The following is a 20,129-nucleotide window of genomic DNA, read 5'->3' as shown; positions in this document are numbered from 1 at the left end:
TGCACGTGCATGATAACTGATTACTCTATTGAGTTTTTGTTTTTATTTTTTCTGAATCAAGATGTTGTTACACAGCCCTGCTAAGGGCTGGGCTCGAATTTGGACCATTTCTTCTCTTTAGTTTTCCAAGGGCTGGGATTTCAGGTGTGCATCACCATACCTGGTTTATTAGTCTTTATAGAAAACCTCCAAATTATCAAGGTGTCTCCTATTTTATTGTTTTCATCGTTTGTTCTTAAAGGACATCAGAAAGACCAGCACTGATGTGAAGATAAAGGAGGCTAATGATGGCTCAACAGTGAGAAGGGGTTTGACGAGGAGGCAACAAAGGGCTAGAATCCTGGACGTGAATACCCAGAAAGAGTCTGCACTCTGAGGTCTCCCCAACTACAATTCCCAGGCTCCCAGACCACGCCCCCCAGTATGGCCCCGCCCTACCTCGCTAGCCCCGCCCCTGCCCAGCGACCGGCAGGCTGCCCGCCCGACTTCCCAGCTGCCCCGTGCGGCCCGGGCATGCCCAGTGTGGGCGCAGCCCCGGCTCTCCGAGCGCCCGGGCGGAGCGGGCAGCCGGGCGCGGAGCAGGCGAACCGAGCCTCGGTGGGCGAGCGCCCTGGCTGGAGCTGCGGCGGTAGGGTGGCGGGGTAGGTGCAGGCCACGACGGGCAGTGGGCTCGAGCCGCTTGCAAATCGCAGCCTGGGCGGCAGGGCCCATCGAGGGCTGGCAGGCCGGAGCTAGTTCCTAAGGTTCTGGAAGGGGCTGCGGCAAGGACCCCGGCCCCCGAAGGGCCCGGGACGCGAAAGGCGGCAGGGGCAGGCCTGGCGGCGGCGCGCGGGGCTCAGGCTTTCCCCAGGTGCGGCGGGGCTATCTTTAGCTCCGGTGACCCCCAATGAGCGTGGTCCGCACCTTGTGCGCGGCAGTGGCTGGGGAGGAAGACGGGTTCTCACCCCAATTGCCCCGACGCTGCGGGAGAGAAGGGGCCGAGTACCCCAGGTTGCCCAGGAGGCAGCCTGTGGCCCGGTGATGCGTGAGGGTGTTTACCTTTTCCCTACCTGGAGTGGGAAACGCCGGCTTTCTGCCTTCCGGGACTTGAATCTGGTGGCTTCGAAATGAAAGTGCAGGAGTTTGTCTCAGTAGATGCTTAGTCGGTTCTAAAGACTGTCAAAGTTACTGGCCAGCAGTGTTTCAAGGTTTAAGGAAGGTGATGCTTGGGTTAAACAAAAATCCTCGTTGCAAAGCTTAAGCCAAAAAGTCCAGTCTCGGTTAGAACACTGAAGTTCCAAAGTTGGTTGTAATTAGCTTTCACTCACTGTTGACAAACCGTTTATATGTAAAATATTGTGAGCCAGATGATGCATCTTGGTTTTCTCTGTTGTCAGAGCCCTTTGTGTCAGTCAGTGTGTGGTCTCAAATTGTGGAAGGTTATTTTTCTGCATGTCTCAGCAATTTGTTAAACAGGGCAATTCATACCAAATGTTCTCTCCCATAGAAAAGCTGTTAGGCCCACAGTATAATAATGGCCTTTCCTTCAAAGGCTATATTTGGTCAGTGGTACTTTGTTAGTTGGTACATGAAGAAGCTGGGTATTAATCTGCCAAGGAGTCAAATAACACAGTGGTTCTGGGATATGACAGATTTTGAAGCTCCCTGTCTGGGCTGTGGGAGAAAACTAGAGTAATGAATTTTTTCACCTCAAATCGGGTGTGTTCTTTAACAGGATTACATTTATCCAGAATTTTCTCAGCTTTGTTTATTCTGTCGTACTCTATCCTGTAAAGAATTTTATTATGCTACCCTTTATTTGTAGATGAGCAAGTTGTTGCTTAAGAGGGTGGTGCATCTGTGATATACCTTAATGTCTTGCCTGCCCATCATTGGACATTTACTAGTCTCCTGGTCATGGACTGCTTTTTACCACACCTCGTAGAGCACTGGCTTTCTCTGTACACATAATTGAAGCTCTTGAGGTTTTCTTTTTCTGCTTTTTTAGGAGGGGGGAGTGGGAGTAGTAACAGATGTTTCCTAACCTTAGGAACTTCTCTCGGTGAGCACATTTGGGTAGGATTTGACGTAAGGAGCAGATGCAGGCAACCTTCTGACTGTACTCCCTGTTTGTCCAGTTCTGAATGGCATCAGTCCAGTTGGGTCAGTGTGGTGCTACTTGATGAAGTGGCCAGAGGTCAAGGAAAGTATCCTTTATGTTTTGAAGTTTGAGTTGTATACAAGCTGACTGTGAAATTATTGTATTTTATTATCTCTTAAATTGAAGATTCTAAGCTTGATTTAGTGGAGCTTGATAACTTTGGAATCCTAAATTCTCATATTTTTGCAAGCAGATTTTCCATTCACCTTAGAGTTCACTTTAAAGAAATTAAATAATTGAGAGACTTTTTTTTTTTTTTTTTGAACAGGGTTTCTCTGTATAGCCCTGGCTGTCCTAGAACTCACTCTATAGACCAGGCTGGCCTTGAACTCAGAAATCCTCCTGCCTCTGCCTCCCAAGTACTGGGATTAAAGGTGTGCGCCACCACTATCCAGCTGAGAGACTAGTATTTTAAGATTATTTATATTTAGGGGTTGTAGAGATGGCTCAATGTTTAAGAGCACTAACTACTTTTCAGAGGACCTAGGTTCAATTCGAAGCATCCACAAGGCAGCTCACATTTGTAATATATGACTGATGCATAGACATATGCAGGCAAAACACTAATCCTCATAAAATAAAGTTGTTTTGTTTAAAAAAAAAAAAAAAAGCTGGGTAGACCTCTTAGTTCAAGGCCAGCCTTGGAACTCACTACAGAGTGAGTTCCAAGACAGCCAGAGCTACAAGAGAAACCCCATCTTGAAAAACAAAAAGATTTTCTAGTATGAACCCTCTTATTATCCTTTTGGTACTAGAGACTTGCGAGGCAGGTTCTCTACTAAACTATTCCCAATGTTTTGTTTTGTTTTTGAGAGGTTTCTTTCAATTATCCAGTTGTTCATTAATTCAGCTTGTGCAGACCTTGAACTTGTGAGCCTATCTTAGCCTGCCAGGCAGCTGGGATGCTAGGATTTCATCACCAGCCCTGTCTCAGTTTAATTTCTCTTGGTGTTGGGAATGGAACATACCATGCAAGCACTCCACCACTGAACTGTACTTTTTTTTTTCTCTATCAGTTCTTTTCAACGTTTATTGTCTGTTTGCATCTGTTTGCATGACCTTGCATTTACATGTGAATGTGCCGTGGCAGTGTGCATGTGAAGTCAGAGGACAACCCACATGTAGGCTCTGCAGAAGACAACACCTTCACCTCCCCAGCCCCGACTCTGAGTTATTTGCAGCTCTGTCAATTTATTAATTATAAAGCTGGGTTTTCCAGTCAACTGAGAAATAATCTGAGAGAAACCTTCACTGTTCTTTAGTTTTTGCAACAGGGTCTCATGTAGCTTCCTTAAATTTCCAATTTAGTGGATGATGACCTTGAATTCCTGATTCTCTTGCCTCAGCTTTTCTGACTAACCCTTACCATTCTAACCCTTCTAATGACTGTTTACAAATGTGAACTTTATGACCTTTTGCTTCGTTTCGCTGGTTCCAATGCATATTGAGTTAGAACATTGAACTAGACCTGCCATTGAACTAGACCGTCAGCCTTAGGCTAGTTTAAAATTCATTGTTTCTTACATGATCCTTAACATGTGCATGTATATTTAAGATTAGAAAATGAACTGGCACTGTAGGCCAGTGGTAGAGTATTTGCTTATTACATGTGAAGTTCTGGGTTTGCTAGTTTAAGATTATGTCTTAAATTTTCCCATGTATTTGAGGACTATGAATAAAGTGAATCAAAATAAATTATTGTTACTGTATGAGACAGGGTTTTCAGTGTAGAACTTAATATGTATCTGCCTGGTGAGAAAACTGGTGATCCTCCTGCCTTTGCCTTCTGAGTGCTAGAATTACAATATATCATAGTGTGTAGCTTCTGTGTGTGTGTGTATGTGTGTGTGTGTGTGTGTGTGTGTGTGTGTGTGTGCAAGCGTGTGCATGCTCCTGCCTGTGTAGGTCCAGAAAAGGTTATTAAACTCCCGGGAGCTGGAGTTCAGATGGTTGTCAGTGGTCTGAGATAGGTGTTAGGAATCGATCTCTGGTCTTCTGAAAGAGTAGCCAGTTCTCTTAACCACTGAACCATCTTTTCCAGTCTCACATTCAAGTGCTGGAGACTATGTAGCCAGTATAAAAATTGCTTAAGAGAGTATTTCTATCTCCAGATTCTCAAAAGTGAAAGTGTTTGGGACGAGTGGTTTGGGAATTCAAGGCTCAGGGGAGACCACTTGTCCAGGAGCACATTTTGCCCCCTATCTAAACAGTCCTGTCGTTTCAGCAAGTGTGGGACTAGCCAGAACAACTTCCAGTATCTCATCTCTGAAGAAAACAGACTCTTAATTTTAGCAGTTAGAGGTCTAGCCTCTTAGTTGACGTTATTAGTGTCAGAGTCTATTACTCTTGTATTAGGGATACTAGAATGTCGTGTCATTTTGTAGAAACATCATGAAGTAATGGATCTTTAACATAAGTCTTTTTCCTCCATCTCTGTCTAGGCCCTCCATGATGAGTGGTTTGGGGGCACTTCCCTCTCTCTGTATTTGATAGTCTGGGCAGTGAAGAGATGGCTGACAGTGTCAAAACCTTTCTGCAGGACCTTGGCAGGGTGAGTATATTTTGTTTCAAGGAATTTGTCCCTTAACCCTTTTCTTTCTTGCTTTTTTGTTAAAGAAACAGACTAGGACATCTTCCTTTCGTAATTTTATATATTTTTTGGGTCTTTTACATAGAATGTCAGTTTTTAGTTTAGTCTACATCACTCAGTAAGTAGGAATTTTTGGTATTTTTGAGACAGTCTTGCTATGTATCTCAGTGTGATCTTGAGCTCCTGGTGATGCTCCTTCCTGCCTCTGTGTGCCAAATACTAGGAATGTATACTATCATGCATCTTTTTGGTTCTGTTACACAGCCTTGGCTGGTTTGAGTTCCTTTCAGTCCTGTTTCTCGTTCCCAGATATTGGAATTTCAGTTGTGAGCCTGTGCGTCTCTGTCTGGTGTCCCTCTGTGTGTTGTATGTGCATGTGGTTATGCAGGTGCAGTCCTATTCTCATGGGAAGGCCAAAACAGAACTTTAGATGATTTCCTGTATCACCTCTGTTTCTGTCTGCTTTCTTGCCTTGAGGCAGTATCTGTCACTGAACCTGAAGTTGGCTTATTTGTCAAGCCTGGCTTGTCAGGGAATTCTTGGGATCTAGCAGCAGCCATGCCTAGCTTTTTACAAGAGGTCTTGGGATTTGAACTCATGCCCTCATGCTTTCAGAGCAAACACTGATTTCCAGCCCTTCTATTTTGCATTCTTTGGAAAGTGACAGGCCTGTCAGCTGAGTGGATTGCCCACCATTTTTAGGATTCTGGTTAGCTTGGCTTCAGAGTCTTTTTTTTGTTTGCTTTTGAGACAGGTTACCTTCCAGCTGGCTGTATAGTCCAGGATGACCTTGAACTCCTGATCCCCTTGCTTTGAGCACAAGTGCCAGGATTATAAGAATGTGTAACCATGCTAGTTAGAGCCAAAGGTAGTAGCACACATCTGTAATCACAGCAGACATGCAGCAGTGACAGCAAAATAAAAACAAAGGTATGGTGCACATGTGACTGATCTCCCAGCAACTGAGAGATGGCAAAAGGGTCAGTAGTTCAAGTGTAGACTTAGGCTACATAGGGAGTTTCAGGCCAGCCTGGGCTACATGAGACTCTATCTCAAAAAAGAAAAAAAGAAAAAGATTTTGAAAATAATGGCTTTCTAGGTTTAGGGATGCTTGTTAAATCAGTCTTAGAAAGAACCATGGGCTATGAGATAGTTCACAGAGAAGGAAGTGCCTCCAAATCTCTCATCATCGAGGGCCTGGAAATGGAGGAAAAGGCTTATTTTAAAGTGGTGGCACACACCTTTAATCCCAGCACTCAGGAGGCAGAGGCAGGCGGATTTCTGAGTTCGAGGCCAGCCTGGTCTACAAAGTGAGTTCCAGGACAGCCAGAGCTACACAGAGAAACCCTGTCTCGAAAAACAAAACCAACCAAACAACCAAACAAAAAAGATATATTACTTCAAACTCTGTTCTACAAAATGGCTTCACATTCTTGTAGTCCTGATAGAAGCAGGTTATGAACAAGCCCAACTTGTGACTGCACAGCTCTGCCTTTGATCCTATTAGTTTTAGTTTATGTGCGTGTGCTTGGGCAGTATGTCAGTTTTTTTCCTTCTCCCGTGTTGTTCCATGGTTGTGAGCTTAGTGGCACGTAATTGTACTGCTTGTGCTGTCTTGCTAGTCCTTGTTTGTTTTTTGAGACAGTGTTTCTGTGTAGCCCTGGCTGTCCTGGAAGTCTCTCTGTAGACCAGGCTAACTTCAAACTCACAGAGATCTTGCCTCTGCCTTCTGGGAATAAAAGTGTGTGTCACCATCGCCTAGCTGTTTGTTTTTTAAGACATGTTCTTACTCCATAGCCCACATTGTGTTCAGATTTGTGGTAATCAACTTGCCTCAGTCTAGGCTTAAGGAAATATGCTACCACATCTAGCTGTTTGTTTGTTTGTTTGTTTTGGTGTGTTGGGGTCTTTTTCTGAAGTTGAATATCCTTGTGAAATTATTCTACTTTGGACAAATATCTACTCTGGATGTGTATGTCTCTCTCTCTCTCTCTCTCTCTCTCTCTCTCTCTGTGTGTTTGTGTGTATTTGGCTTTATTTGTATAATTTTTCTGTCCTTCTTTCAGTAGTGGGGATTGAACCCAAGGCCTCTCACATGATAGGCAAGTACTCTGCTGAATACCCAGCCTTTCCTGGCCTTCAATATAGAGTACTGTAAGCCCAGGCTGACCTAACTTGAGAGAGGTATACACAGTTTCTCTGTACTTCTCTGTACAGGCCAGACTAGCTTAGTATTTGCTATGTATCCCTGGCTGGCCTTGAAGTTGGGAATTCTCTGGGTTGAGGCAGACCTCAACCTAGAGAGGCATCTACCACCTTGCCTAGTCAATGGGTAGGGCTGTTGAGAGGGCTTAGAAGTAAAGACTTTTGCTGCCAAACCCGATGACTTGAATGTGTGATCCTAGAAACTCAAATGGTAGGAGAGAACTGATTCTCAAGAACTCTTTTCTGATCTCCATGTATCGCTTGCTACATGTTATGGAAAAGAGAATATGGACTGTAAAATATGTTAGTATTAAGTTTCTTGAACTGATACTACCCTATGGTTATGTAAAGTTCTTAGGACACCTCCTGAAAAATGACCATAAAGGGGCTTGATAGGCTGGTCATGTGGGTCTGTATGCCTCCAGCATTGGGAGCTGAAGCAAGAAGATCAAGAGTTTTAAGTCAGTCTGGTTTATGTAGTGAGACCCTGTCTTAGCCCTCACCAAGGGAAAACAAGCATGAGACATGATACAACCTACTTGAAAGATTTAGAACAAAGGATATACTAGTAGGAAAACAAAATATTAAATTGGAGATTCTAAAGTTCTCCATTGTTGTGTTTTTTTCTATAAAGATTGAGTTTCCATCCTGAGTTCTATCAGTTTTGACAGCAAAAGCCTTTGCTTCTAAGCCATCTCAACAGCCCTAGTCATTGACTGTGCATGGTGGCAGATGCCTCTATTGAGGCAGAAAAATCCCAAATTCAAGGTCTTCTCCAGCCCATCATCTCTCTCCCTCTCTCCTTTAAGATTTATTTTATGTGAGTACATTGTAGCTGTCTTACCAGAGGAGGGCATCAGATCCCATTACAGATGGTAGTGAGCCACCATGAGGTTGCTGGGAATTGAACTCAGGACCTCTGGAAGAGCAGTTAGTGTTCTTAACCTCTGAGCCATCTCTCTAGCCCCATTATCTCTCTTTTAAAATGTCCTTATCTTTAGGGAATCAAAGACTCCATCTGGGGCATCTGTACCATCTCAAAGCTAGATGCTCGGATCCAGCAGAAGAGAGAGGAGCAGCGTCGAAGAAGGGCAAGTAGCCTCTTGGCCCAGAGGAGACCCCAGAGTGTAGAGCGGAAGCAAGAGAGGTAAGTGCAGGAGCACATGTCAAAGGAGGGGCACTTGAGTAAATGACTGACCTTAGTTTTTAAAAAAGGCCCCACATAGTAAGTTATAATGTCAGCATCCTATTAGTTGTTTGTTTTTTTTGTTTGTTTGTTTTTAACTGACTTATTCAAATATCATGTTAAAAATCTGTGGTGAGCTGGGTGGTGGTGGCAGCTCACACCTTTAATCCCAACACTTGGGAGGCAGAGGCAGGTGGATTTCTGAGTTTGAGGCCAGCCTGGTCTACCACCAGTGAGTTCCAGGACAGCCAGGGCTACACAGAGAAACCCTGTCTTGAACTCCACCCCCGCAAACAACAACAACAACAATCTGCGGTGAGATAGCTTAGAGGGAAAAAATGCTTGCCAAGCAAGCCTGATGACCTGAGTTTGGTTCTTGGAACCCATGGATAGAAAGCTGAAAGAAAAGAACCAACTCCATAATAAAGTTGTCCTTGGTCCTCTACATGCATGTCTCATACATATAATGATAAACAACAACGAAAACAAAAATAAAATCAGAGTGCCAAATAGATATTTGTAGGAAAGTCTCTGTAGATTTATTGATAGATAAACCCTACTCCTAGACTTTGTTTTAATGTGCTCCTACCTCAGATTTTACAGGGGAGAATACACACACAGAGACAGACACACATAACAAAATAACAAACAAATTTTATTTTATTAGGGGGCTGGAGAGGTAATTCAGTGGTTAAGAATGTTTATTGGTCTTCCTGGGGACCTGGGTTCAGTTCTCAGCACCCATGCGGGGTCTAACAACTCTGCTTTCAGGGAATCCAAGATTCTCTTCTTGCCTCCACAGGCACTACACATGTGAAACTCAGATATACATACATGCAGGCAAAATACCCACAAAAAAAATTTAAAAAGTTATTTATCATTGGAGGGTGGGTCCATTTCTCACAGTACGTGTGTAGGGGTCATAATGACATCTTTGTAGATTTCTTCTTTCCTTCCAAACCTTTACATAGGTTCAGGGCATCAAATTCAGGTTTTCAGGCTTGTGTAGCAAACACAGTAAGCCATCTCATTAGCCCCTTTTTATGTTTTTGCTTTTTGTTTTGTTTTGCTTTGTTTTGTTTCAGAATAGCCGGTAGTGCATATCTTTAATACCAGCACTTAGAAGGCAGAGGCAGGAAGTTTGAAGCCAAATAGTTCCAGGCCAGTCAGGGCTACACAGAAGAAATCCTATCTCAAAAATGACAGTAGCAAAATAGAAGATCTGGTTTCACCTGAGTGTGATGGCACATGTTTGTAATCCCAGTACTGTGAAGACTGAGGCAGGACGATTGCCAAGAATTTGAGGCTAGCCTGAATTTATAATGAGGCCCTGTCTCAAAAATACCTGCTTCCTCAGAAACCTTTTCTTATTGGCTGAATTAAAACTTTAGAACACTAGGATCTTAAAGTTAATATGGTGCCAATAGAATCTATAAAATGGAGTTAATAGATAACATTAGGAAATAGCCTACATGCCTTATAAGCTAAATTCATAATTCATATTTTCCAGTGAACCACGTATTGTTAGTAGAATTTTCCAGTGTTGTGCTTGGAATGGTGGAGTATTCTGGGTAAGTTTTTTTTTTCCATCAAATTTTCGGATCTTTACAAGTATCTTTCTTTAGATTGTTATTAGATTATTATTTCTCAACTGTTTCTGTGAATTGTCTTTTATCTTTGAGCTGCTTATATATGCTGATGATTACCATCACATGGGTAGGGGATGGAGGAGGGGAGTGGGACACTGAGCTCTGTATGAAAATGTCAAAATAAAGCCCTTCATTTTGTAGGATAGCTAAAACAATAATTGACAGGTGTGGTAGTGCATCCTATGATCCTAGTACTTGGGGGGCAGAAGGAAGCAGATCTTTGTGAGACCAGGCCAATCTCATCTACATAATGAGTTTCAGGCCATCTGGGGATTACATAGTGAGACACTGTCTGGAGGAAAAAAGGAAGAAATAAAATTAATATAAAAAAAAAAACTGGGATTGGGAAGATGGTTCAGTACTTAAGGGTAACTGCTGCTCTTGGAGATGGTCTGGGTTCAGTTCAGAGTACTTATATTAAGCAGTTCATGACTATTTTTAAACTTCATTTCCAGGGGATTTTATATATTTTTCTGGGCTCCATAGGCACCTGTATGCATGTGGTGCACATACAGACAACCAAACACATACACACACACACACATCTTTAAAAAGAAATAAAAATACTGTAATGCCAGCACTTAGTAGTTAGGAAGATCAGGATCATCCTTGGCTACATAGTGAGTTTGAGATCAGGCTAAGATAGATAACACCCTGCCTCCAAAAAAAAAAATATATGATCCAGGAAAAGTGGTACATCTTTAATCCCAGTACTTAGAGGAGGCAGACACAGGCAGATCTCGATGTTGGATCTCCGGAGTTCCAAGCCAGCTTGTTCTACAGAGTGAGTTCCAGGACAGCCAGGACTGTTACAGAGAGAAACCTTGTCTGGAAAGACAAACTTACTAGCAAAACTACCCAAAACAACAAATGCACTTGGATTCTGTGCATATGTATTTTTTTTTTTATTCCTGTTCATTTAAATGTAACCAAAGTCCTGAATATATGTTTGTTGTATGATTCATTGACAGATTTTAGTATTGTTATAAGTAACTTGTGTTAACATTGGACATTTTGGCTGGAACATCTGTGGGATCAGAGAAGGGTAGATGTGGCCAGATAAGCAAGATTCTCCTTGTTTCTGGTTGTTAACTATTGATTGATTACCTATAATGAACTGAGAGCTATCTTAGTCTTTAGTGAGATTGAGATGTTTCAAGAATCAGAAAATACTGCTTTTGACCATGTGACTCAGATTATCTTAATGTAAACATTTCACTAATTTTCAGATACTAGCTTTAGGTTTATCTAATAAACACAACTGTTTATATGTATATATCTATACTTGGAAATGTTAGTTAAATGTTTTCTGTCCCTCTAATAAACACAACTGTTTATATGTATATATCTATACTTGGAAATGTTAGTTAAATGTTTTCTGTCCCTCAAGTCTCAGTGTTACGTAGTGCCATTTTGCTGCATTCCTAGAATATTTTCTCCTAGCCTCCAGATTTATAAATTATCAGTCTTAACTAGTAAGTCATTATACTAAAAGGTGAAATGCCTTGTTTTAATATTTAAATATTAATAAATATGTTTAGTTGGCCTTGAACTCAAAGAGATTTGCCTGCCTCTGCCTACTAAATGCTGGGATTAAAGGCGTGCTACTACGGCCTCGTGCCTTGTTTTCATTTAAAGAAGGGTTTTTGATTACTTTATTGCCTTTTTCCTTCAGTTCAGTCTCCTCTTGTTTTATCGAGTGTTTATTCCTGTACTTCAGTCAGTAACAGCCCGGATTATTGGTAAGTATGCAAAATCTTGCTCTCAATGGGGAAAGAGGTTTGAGATATTTGTTTAAGTCTTCCTCAATTTCCTAAGCACTTCCTAATATACCAGCAATTTGATGTTTTTGATTTAGACTGCTCAATAGCTTTTTGAGATAGGCATTTTTGGGCTGTCCATTTTATGTATAAGTAAATAGAAGTTAGTTAAACCATTAGCAAGTAGCAGTACAGATTCAAATCCAGGTGGTTTCTGGTAATTAGTCCCTATGACATCTCAGTAGTTACCTTGTAAGCAGGTTTGTTTTAAGAAAGGCAAAAGATAACTGATTACTCAGTTTAGAGCTGTGGCCAGAATGTGAAGCAAAACAGTAGTCACAATATTTCCATTTTGGGTCTTAAGGCTTTTTGTCTATTTAATTAAACTAATAACTCTCTGCTTTTTTAGGAGATCCATCACTTCATGGAGATGTTTGGTCATGGCTGGAATTCTTCCTCACATCAATTTTCAGTGCTCTTTGGGTGCTTCCCCTGTTTGTGCTTAGCAAAGTTGTGAATGCCATTTGGTTCCAAGTAGGTGCAAGACAAAATGGAGACTGGGTTCTACATGCTGGGTTGACTAGGTCACACATTTTAGCCTATGAAGTTAGTGGCCTAAAAAACTTAATCCTTAACGTTTTTAAGCCAAGCAGTTAGTCGGGTAATATTTGTGGTTTTGTAAAATGAAATTACTGTCTTGGGTTACTGAGACAGACTTTTCTCACTTGGCAGTTCTAGCAGCAAACCAGTGGCCTTAACTCTGGGGATGAACACTGGGATTATTTAATCCATATTTTGCTATATTACTGTTCTTTGTTTCAGGATATAGCTGACTTGGCATTTGAAGTATCAGGGAGGAAACCTCATCCATTCCCTAGTGTCAGCAAAATAATTGCTGACATGCTCTTCAACCTTTTGCTACAGGCACTTTTCCTTATTCAGGTGAGAGACACATGGAGACATTTTTAAAAAGAAAGGAAAGTTTAGTGGGACGGGGCTTCACAAAGATGGACTTTTGCATCTATACAAAGATGGGGACTATGCATATATGCCTCATGGCAAGTAATGGATTTTAAAGCACTCTGTGTGTGGGGGTGGGGTGGGGGGGTAGGGGGTATGTGTGCACTCTTTACCTTATTTTTTGAGATGAGATACTACCGAACCTAAAAGTCACTATTTTATCCGGGATTTGTCTTTCTCTGCTTTCCATCATGTTTTGGTTATTGTCATATACATATATGCCTGGCATTTGTGTGGGTGCTGTGGATTTGACCTCAGTCATCTTGCTTTCACAGCATTACATATTACCCAGTAAACATCTCTTTAAGAAGCTAAATTGAAATAATATTAGGTAGAGCTAAAAATTGCTGCACAGTTGAGATGTAAGAGGACACACACATACACAACTCACTTTAAGTGGAAGCTGAAAAAAGTGGCTCACGGGTTGAGAGGACTTACTGTCCTTACAGAGGACACAGGTTTGGTTCCTAGGACTCACAGCCATCTGTAACTCCTGTCCCAGATGATGCCTCATCTTGTTATGACCTCCAAGGGTACCAGGCACACATGTTGTACATATCCATATATGCAGCATAATACTCATACATACAACATTTTAAAACCTTTATTAAAAAAGAAGGCATGGCGAGGACAATAGTACTGAGGCATGGGTTTTGGGAGAGGGGAGAGCAAAGGAGAAAAAGAGACCTTAAAGGCGTTTTTACCAGAATCAGCTAGAGTTTAAATTATAAGACCCATGTATTTACTTCTTCCCTTTGAGATTCTGATCCTACCATTAAACAGTGTTTGAGGCCGCTGGGGGGCTCTCTGATTGGAGCCATGGGTGAGAAGTGTCTTAGGTTCTAGGATTTAAGATGTGCTGCATTTTGTTCCTCAGGGGATGTTTGTGAGTCTCTTCCCCATTCATCTTGTGGGTCAGCTGGTTAGTCTGCTGCATATGTCTCTTCTCTATTCACTGTACTGCTTTGAGTACCGTTGGTTCAACAAAGGTAAGTCCATGTTAAGAAACTCTAGAAGAGTGTAGAAGGAAGCCCTGGTGCTATACAGACGAAGCTGTTCAATACCTAAGCACTCAGCAAGTTTCTGAAAGGTCATTGGCCCCCATTGGTGAGAAGGAGATTCCATTTGGCCTAGTGTGTTTACTAACCTTCAGGGCCAGGGAAGTGGCATTGTAGAGTTAATTGCCATTTTAGTGTTTAATGTGATGTAGCTCTGTCAGAAGTTGACAGAAAAAGCACAAGTTGTTTCCAAGAAGTAGATGCCTGTGGGTTTAGAATAGTAATAAATTTGATTTTACTTGGTATTGCTATGTAACCAGGCTGGCCTTGAGCACTCACTCATGTAGTTCGGGCTGGCCTTCAACTTCCCAGCTTCCTGCTTCTGCCTCCCAGCTGCTGGGATTGCATATGTGCAGTATCAAATTCAGCTCATTTGATTACTTTGGGATTTATTTTCATTCTATCATTTTTAAATTTGTTATTTTCTTTTTAAATTATTTCATTATCTTTTAAAAGTCAAGATTTCATGTAGCCCATGCTACCATTAAAGTTTTATGGAGCTGAGGGTGACCTTGAACTTTGATCTGCCTTCAACTTCCAGAGTGTCATTATCAGGGTGCATTCTTTTTTTCCTGTGTGTAGCCTTGGTGGCCTGAAGTTTTTTTATGGTCCCAGCTAGTATCCAACTTCAGTACTCTTAGCATCTTGAATGCTGGGATTACATGTGTGTGTCACCATACCAGGCTGGGAATCTTGTAAGAACACTTTGCTTCATGTGGAGTCTGGCACTTGTAATTCTTGCACTCACTTTGATATAGAGATAGGAGGGCTTTGAGTTTGAAACTAGCCTGGGCTGTATATAAGATCCTATATTAAAACAAACAAACAAAATATTCTTCTTGGTGAGTGTGGTTGAAAAAGTAGGTAACTTCTTTCAGTGGAGATGCCATTTGATTGTGAGACGGAGATTGTGTGTGTGTGTGTGTGTGTGTGTGTGTGTGTGTGTGTGTGTGTAGCTTTGGCTGTCCTGGAGCTTGTTTTGTATACCAGGCTAGCCTTAAAGATTTGTGGCCTCTGCCTCCTGCATGAGTCCTAGAATTAAAGGCACTACTGCCTGGCATGATGCTATCCTATTTTTTTTTTAATTAGATATTTTCTTCATTTACATTACAGTTGCTATCCCGAAAATCCCTATACCCTCCCCCCCTGCCCTGCTCCCCAGCCCACCCACTCCCGCTTCCTGGCCCTGGCATTCCCCTGTACTGGGGCATATGATCTTTGCAAGACCAAGGGCCTCTCCTCCCATTGATGGCCTAATAGGCCATCCTCTGCTACATACACAACTAGAAACACAGCTCTGTGGGGTACTGGTTAGTTCATATTGTTCCTCCAATGCCATCCTTTTTTGATACTTTTCTTTATAGACTGTCCTGACAGAGGATGCTGGTGATTAAAATTAATGTTACTTTGAAATTATGATTATTGTAAAATCTTTTCATTGAAGCACTGTATCCCATTTGTAAAGTTCTTTGAGACAGGGTCTTACTATATAGTCCTGGCTGGTCAGTAGCTCCATATGTAGACCAAGTTGCCTCTGCCTTTCAAAGTGCTGGGATCAAAAGTGTACACCATCAAGAACTGGTAGATTTGGGGCTGGTGAGATGGCTCAGTGGGTAAGAGCACCCGACTGCTCTTCCCAAGGTCCAGAGTTCAAATCCCAGCAACCACATGGTGGCTCACAACCATCTTTAACGAAATCTTACTCCCTCTTCTGGAGTGTCTGAAGACAGCGATGGTGTACTTACATATAATGAATAAATAAATAAAATCTTTTAAAAAAAAAAAGAGCTGGTAGATTTGTGTTTTATATGCTGTGTCTATGTTCCACATGGTAAGTAGCTCTGTGTCTAAAGCCCAAGCCTTAAATAATTGTCTGGCAGTTAGTCTTGTAAATAAAATGAACCTTAAGTGTGCCAACTTCCCCTTTTTAGGAATTGAAATGCACCAGCGATTGTCGAACATAGAAAGGAATTGGCCTTACTACTTTGGGTTTGGCTTGCCCTTGGCTTTCCTCACAGCAATGCAATCCTCCTACATTATCAGGTAATTTGGCGAGAGAAAGAATTTGAAAGACTAAGACAATTAAGACTCATGTAAAGTATGTTCCAAGTGGTATCTTTTATTGTTCTGCATCTGTACCAGCATGCTACATCATTTGACCATCAGGAAGATTTGTTGTTGTTGTTAATATTAAGTGACATTTGTCATTATTAAGATGAAAAAAAAAAAAAACTTCTATGCTGCCTCCTGGAGGAAAATACTTAGAAATTCAGAAGTGAAGAGATGTGGGGCTTATAATACTTTTTCCTAAAGTCATGCCTTGTAAAGTTGACTTTTTTTTTTTTAAACAGTGGCTGCCTCTTTTCTATCCTGTTTCCTTTATTCATCATCAGCGCCAATGAAGCAAAGACTCCTGGAAAAGCATAGTAAGTATTAGTGATGAGACTTATGCTCTGAATCTCTTAGGCCAATGGAAAACCTTATGTCCTAGATAGGGTTACTTACTATTGCTGTGTTAACACCAGGACCAAAAGCAGCTTGAGGAGGAAAGGGTTTATTTGGCTTATACTTACATATCATTGTTCATCATTGAAGGCAGGCAGGACAGGAACTCAAACGGCAACAACCTGGAAGCAGGAGCAGGCATTGGAGGGGTGTTGCTTACTGGCCTATACCACATGGTTTGTCTAGTTTACTTTCTTAAAGAACTCAGGACCACCAGCCCAGGGAGGGCCTCTCTCACAATGAGCTGGGTCCTCTTCCATCAGTCACTAAGAAAATGCTCTAGAGTTGGATCTCATGGAGGCATTTTTCTCAATTCAGGCTCTCTTTTCTTAAGTGACTCTAGCTTGTTTCAAGTTAACTTTAACCATCAAAACCTTAATATATAATTTACTTATTTATATTTTAAAGATTAATTTTTATGTCTGAGTACACTGTTGCTGTCTTCAGACACCAGAAGAGGGCATCGGATTCCATTACAGATGGTTGTGAGCCACCATGTGGTTGCTGGAAATTGAACATAGGTCCTCTGAAAGAGTAGTCAGTGCTCTTAACCACTGAGCCATCTCTCCACCCCGTTATTTATTTATTTATTTATTTATTAATTATATGTAAGTTCACTGTAGCTGTCTTCAGACACACCAGAAGAGGGCATCAGATCTCATTACGGGTGGTTGTGAGCCACCATGTGGTTGCTGGGATTTGAACTTCGGACCTTTGGAAGAGCAGTCAGGTGCTCTTACCCACTGAGCCATCTCACCAGCCCCCGTAATTTATTTTTATAAGATTCATTTTTTATTTAATGTTTTTGTATTTTGCCTGTGTGTACCATGCATGTGCAGTGCTCATGGAGGGCAGTAGATGGTGTCAGATCCTGTGTGCCTAGATTGCAGGCTATTGTGAGTTACTGACACTCATACATGCTTGTTTTTCTCTTTCCCTGTATGGCCCTGGTGTCACCTGAGTTTGTGGTTTTGCTGCCTTGTTCCCAACGCTGTGACTAGGTGGATGCCACCAAACCTGTCCATTTATCCCTGCTCTTAAAACTTAATAGTTGTACCTGGTGTGGTCATTCGTTTCTTTCTTTCTTTCTTTCTTTCTTTCTTTCTTTCTTTCTTTCTTTCTTTCTTTCTTTCTTTCTTTCTTTTTTTGTGGTTTTTCGAGACAGGGTTTCTCTGTAGCCTTGGCTATCCTGGAACTCACTCTGTAAACCAGGCTGGCCTCAAACTCAGAAATCTGTCTGCCTCTGCCTCCCAAGTGCTGGGATTAAAGGCGTGTGCCACCATGCAATCATTCATTTCTTAATCCTTGCACTTGGAAGCCTGAGGCGGGAGGATTAATGAATTCAAGGTCAGGTTGGGATACAAAATGAGTTCTAAACCAATGGTCACTGACTATAAGTCCTTTATAAACATCTGAGTAAAGCCCAATTTTGTAATCATGGCCACTTTTAAACAAAGTAGGTTCTTTGTGATCTGACCATACAAAGGTGCTCTTAAGATCTGGATTATGGGACTGGAGAGATGCTCTCATTGATTGGCTCTTCTTCTAGAGGGTTCAGTTCAATTCCTAGTATCTGGTGCCTCACAAGCATCTGTACTCTAGTTCTAGAAGATCCTATACTGTCCATACCTGCTTCCATGGGCACCAGGTACACAAGTAGTAAACAATCATACTTGTAGGCAAACATTAAATTCCACAGAATTTTAAAAATCTAGACTAACATAAAATATAATTTTATTTCCTTTAAAAGTCCCATCCTGGGGCTGGAGAGATGGCTTAGTGGTTAAGAGCACTGACTCTTCTTCCTGAGGTCCTGAGTTCAATTCCCAGCAACCACATGGTGGCTCATAACCAACCATCTGTATGACCTCTTCTGGTGTGTCTGAAGACAGCTACAGTGTACTCATACATAAATAAAATCTTTGAAATCCCAATACTTAGAATGCTGGTTGTAATGCATTTGTAGTAGTAACAGGACATGCTACATTTTTTTTTTCCAGTGGTGTAATTAAACTTAGAGCCTCAGGCATGCTAGGCAAATAGTCTGACCTGATACCTGCTCTACACTCCTTAAATATTTTAGCTGATCAATGCATGCATCTAATATCTATGCTCTTTTGAATTCTGCTGCCTATGTAGTTTTAAATTTCAAACAGTCAGATAAGATGTAATAGGCTTAAAGCGGTTATTTTGATCAACTGGGAGCTAATGAGTGATCTTTTTTCAGTCTTTTCCAGTTGCGCCTATTCTCCTTGGTGGTCTTTTTAAGCAACAGACTTTTCCACAAGACCGTCTACCTGCAGTCAGCCCTGAGCAGCTCGTCCTCTGCAGAGAAATTCCCTTCACCGCATCCTTCTCCTGCCAAACTGAAAGCTGCTGCAGGACACTGAGCCCTGCTGTCAAAGGGGTGGGTGGGACTGGGTGGAGGATGTGGCAGCTCTTTTCTCTGTTTTCCTCCCCCTGCTGTGGAAGGCAGAACCCACTGCCAAGGGCCCTCTGCATATTCCCTTGTCTTTGAATTGGAATCTTCCTGACTCCAGTATATGGATTTTTACCACCACCCTAGGTCTGTAAGGACCAGAGTTTTCCAGCTGTTTTTTTTTAGCATTTGCCAGCTCCTGTGCCTGGACTGATTGATTTGAGTACTCTTTTTCCCCTTTCCTTGTGTCATTTACCCTCCCACTTCCTCCTGCCTTCCAGCACCCCTGGATGAATGGGCTTTGTAATTTTAACTGTTGTATTTTGTGAATTTGTTGTTACTGTTTTTCTGTGAAGCACATACATTGTATGTGGGAGGTAAAGGGGCATTCCAATTGCTCCAGTCACTCCCTCTATAGCCATTCACTGTCTTGTTTTCTGTAACTCAGGTTAGGTTTTGGTCTCTATTGCTCTGCTGCAGAAAAGGAAAGAAAGGAGTGGGGGAAATGGAGCCTGAAGAGTTGGGGCAGATAGACCTCAGCCAAACTGGCTGGGTTTTGAGGAGTCATGTTCTTTCTTCCCCTTGAAGGGGAAACAGGTTTTTTCACTGGTCCATTTAAAGTTTCCCAGCTATGGGATGGTACCAGTTCTGGACAAGTGCCACTGCATCATAGTATGCTCAGAGAATCTGAACTTAACTCTGGAGATGAAATTTACTGTTGGCCACTGCCAGGTCAGACTGGTGTTTTAAGGAATACTGGGTGCTTCATATAGGAACTGAAGGGGTAAACTTACTAAACCATTCAACCTGTGATTGGTGATGTTTTCCTGTTATTTTAAGAGTCGACACATGGGGTGGGAGGGCAGATGTAAAAAAAACTTGTACAATTTTAAAATATCACAATTAAACGTGAGCTGGTTTCCCAAAATATGTATAATGTTTGATTTCTAAATCACATCCTTGAGATATATACATATATTCGTAGATTGAATGACTTTGTCTTGAATAATCTGCTTATAGGTTTTAGAAATTAGGATTGAAAGATGTTCTCAGGCTGAGCTTGGGTCATAGTGTTATAACTGTATTTACCTTTTTTGTGTGTGTGTGGTTTTGTTCATTGTTCAAGTGTGTTCATTTCTACTGACATCTATTAGGAAGAAATCCTAGATTTCAATGTATTAAAGCCATTCTGTAGTTAAGGAAGAAGTTAAATATTTTATTATATAGAAACCTGTAGCCGGGCGTGGTGGCGCATGCCTTTAATCCCAGCACTTGGGAGGCAGAGGCAGGCGGATTTCTGCNTTCGAGGCCAGCCTGGTCTACAGAGTGAGTTCCAGGACAGCCAGGGCTANACAGAGAAACCCTGTCTCGAAAAACCAAAAAAAAAAAAAAAAAAAAGAAACCTGTAATATAACAATAGCTAAGCCAGGCAGTGGTGATGCACACCTTTGATCCCAGCACTTGGGAGGCAGAGGCAGGCAGATTTCTGAGTTTGAGGCCAGTCTGGTGCATAATGTGAGTTCCAGGACAGCCAGGGCTACACAGAGAAACCCTGTCTTGAAAAACCAAAACAAGAAAAAGAAAGGAACCTGTAATA

General features: G+C 41.8%; 1 protein-coding gene across 1 annotated transcript; it reads left to right on the top strand.

The window, feature by feature from the left end:
- The first annotated feature begins 469 nt into the window (after nucleotides 1–469).
- Ei24 (EI24 autophagy associated transmembrane protein) lies at nucleotides 470–19,460 on the top strand. The gene is made up of 11 exons (XM_021171763.2): nucleotides 470–641; nucleotides 4,582–4,691; nucleotides 7,937–8,082; nucleotides 9,632–9,692; nucleotides 11,446–11,512; nucleotides 11,940–12,064; nucleotides 12,353–12,472; nucleotides 13,428–13,539; nucleotides 15,540–15,651; nucleotides 15,960–16,034; nucleotides 18,341–19,460. The coding sequence occupies exons 2-11, from the start codon at nucleotides 4,650–4,652 to the stop codon at nucleotides 18,501–18,503; spliced, it is 1,023 nt and encodes a 340-aa protein (XP_021027422.1). The 5' UTR covers nucleotides 470–641; nucleotides 4,582–4,649; the 3' UTR covers nucleotides 18,504–19,460.
- Nucleotides 19,461–20,129: the final 669 nt, after the last annotated feature.

This window comes from Mus caroli, chromosome 9 (assembly GCF_900094665.2).
Source record: "Mus caroli chromosome 9, CAROLI_EIJ_v1.1, whole genome shotgun sequence".
Lineage (NCBI taxonomy): Eukaryota > Metazoa > Chordata > Mammalia > Rodentia > Muridae > Mus > Mus caroli.
The sequence above is the reverse complement of the archived record's forward strand: the minus strand, read 5'-3'. Positions and strand labels throughout refer to the sequence as shown.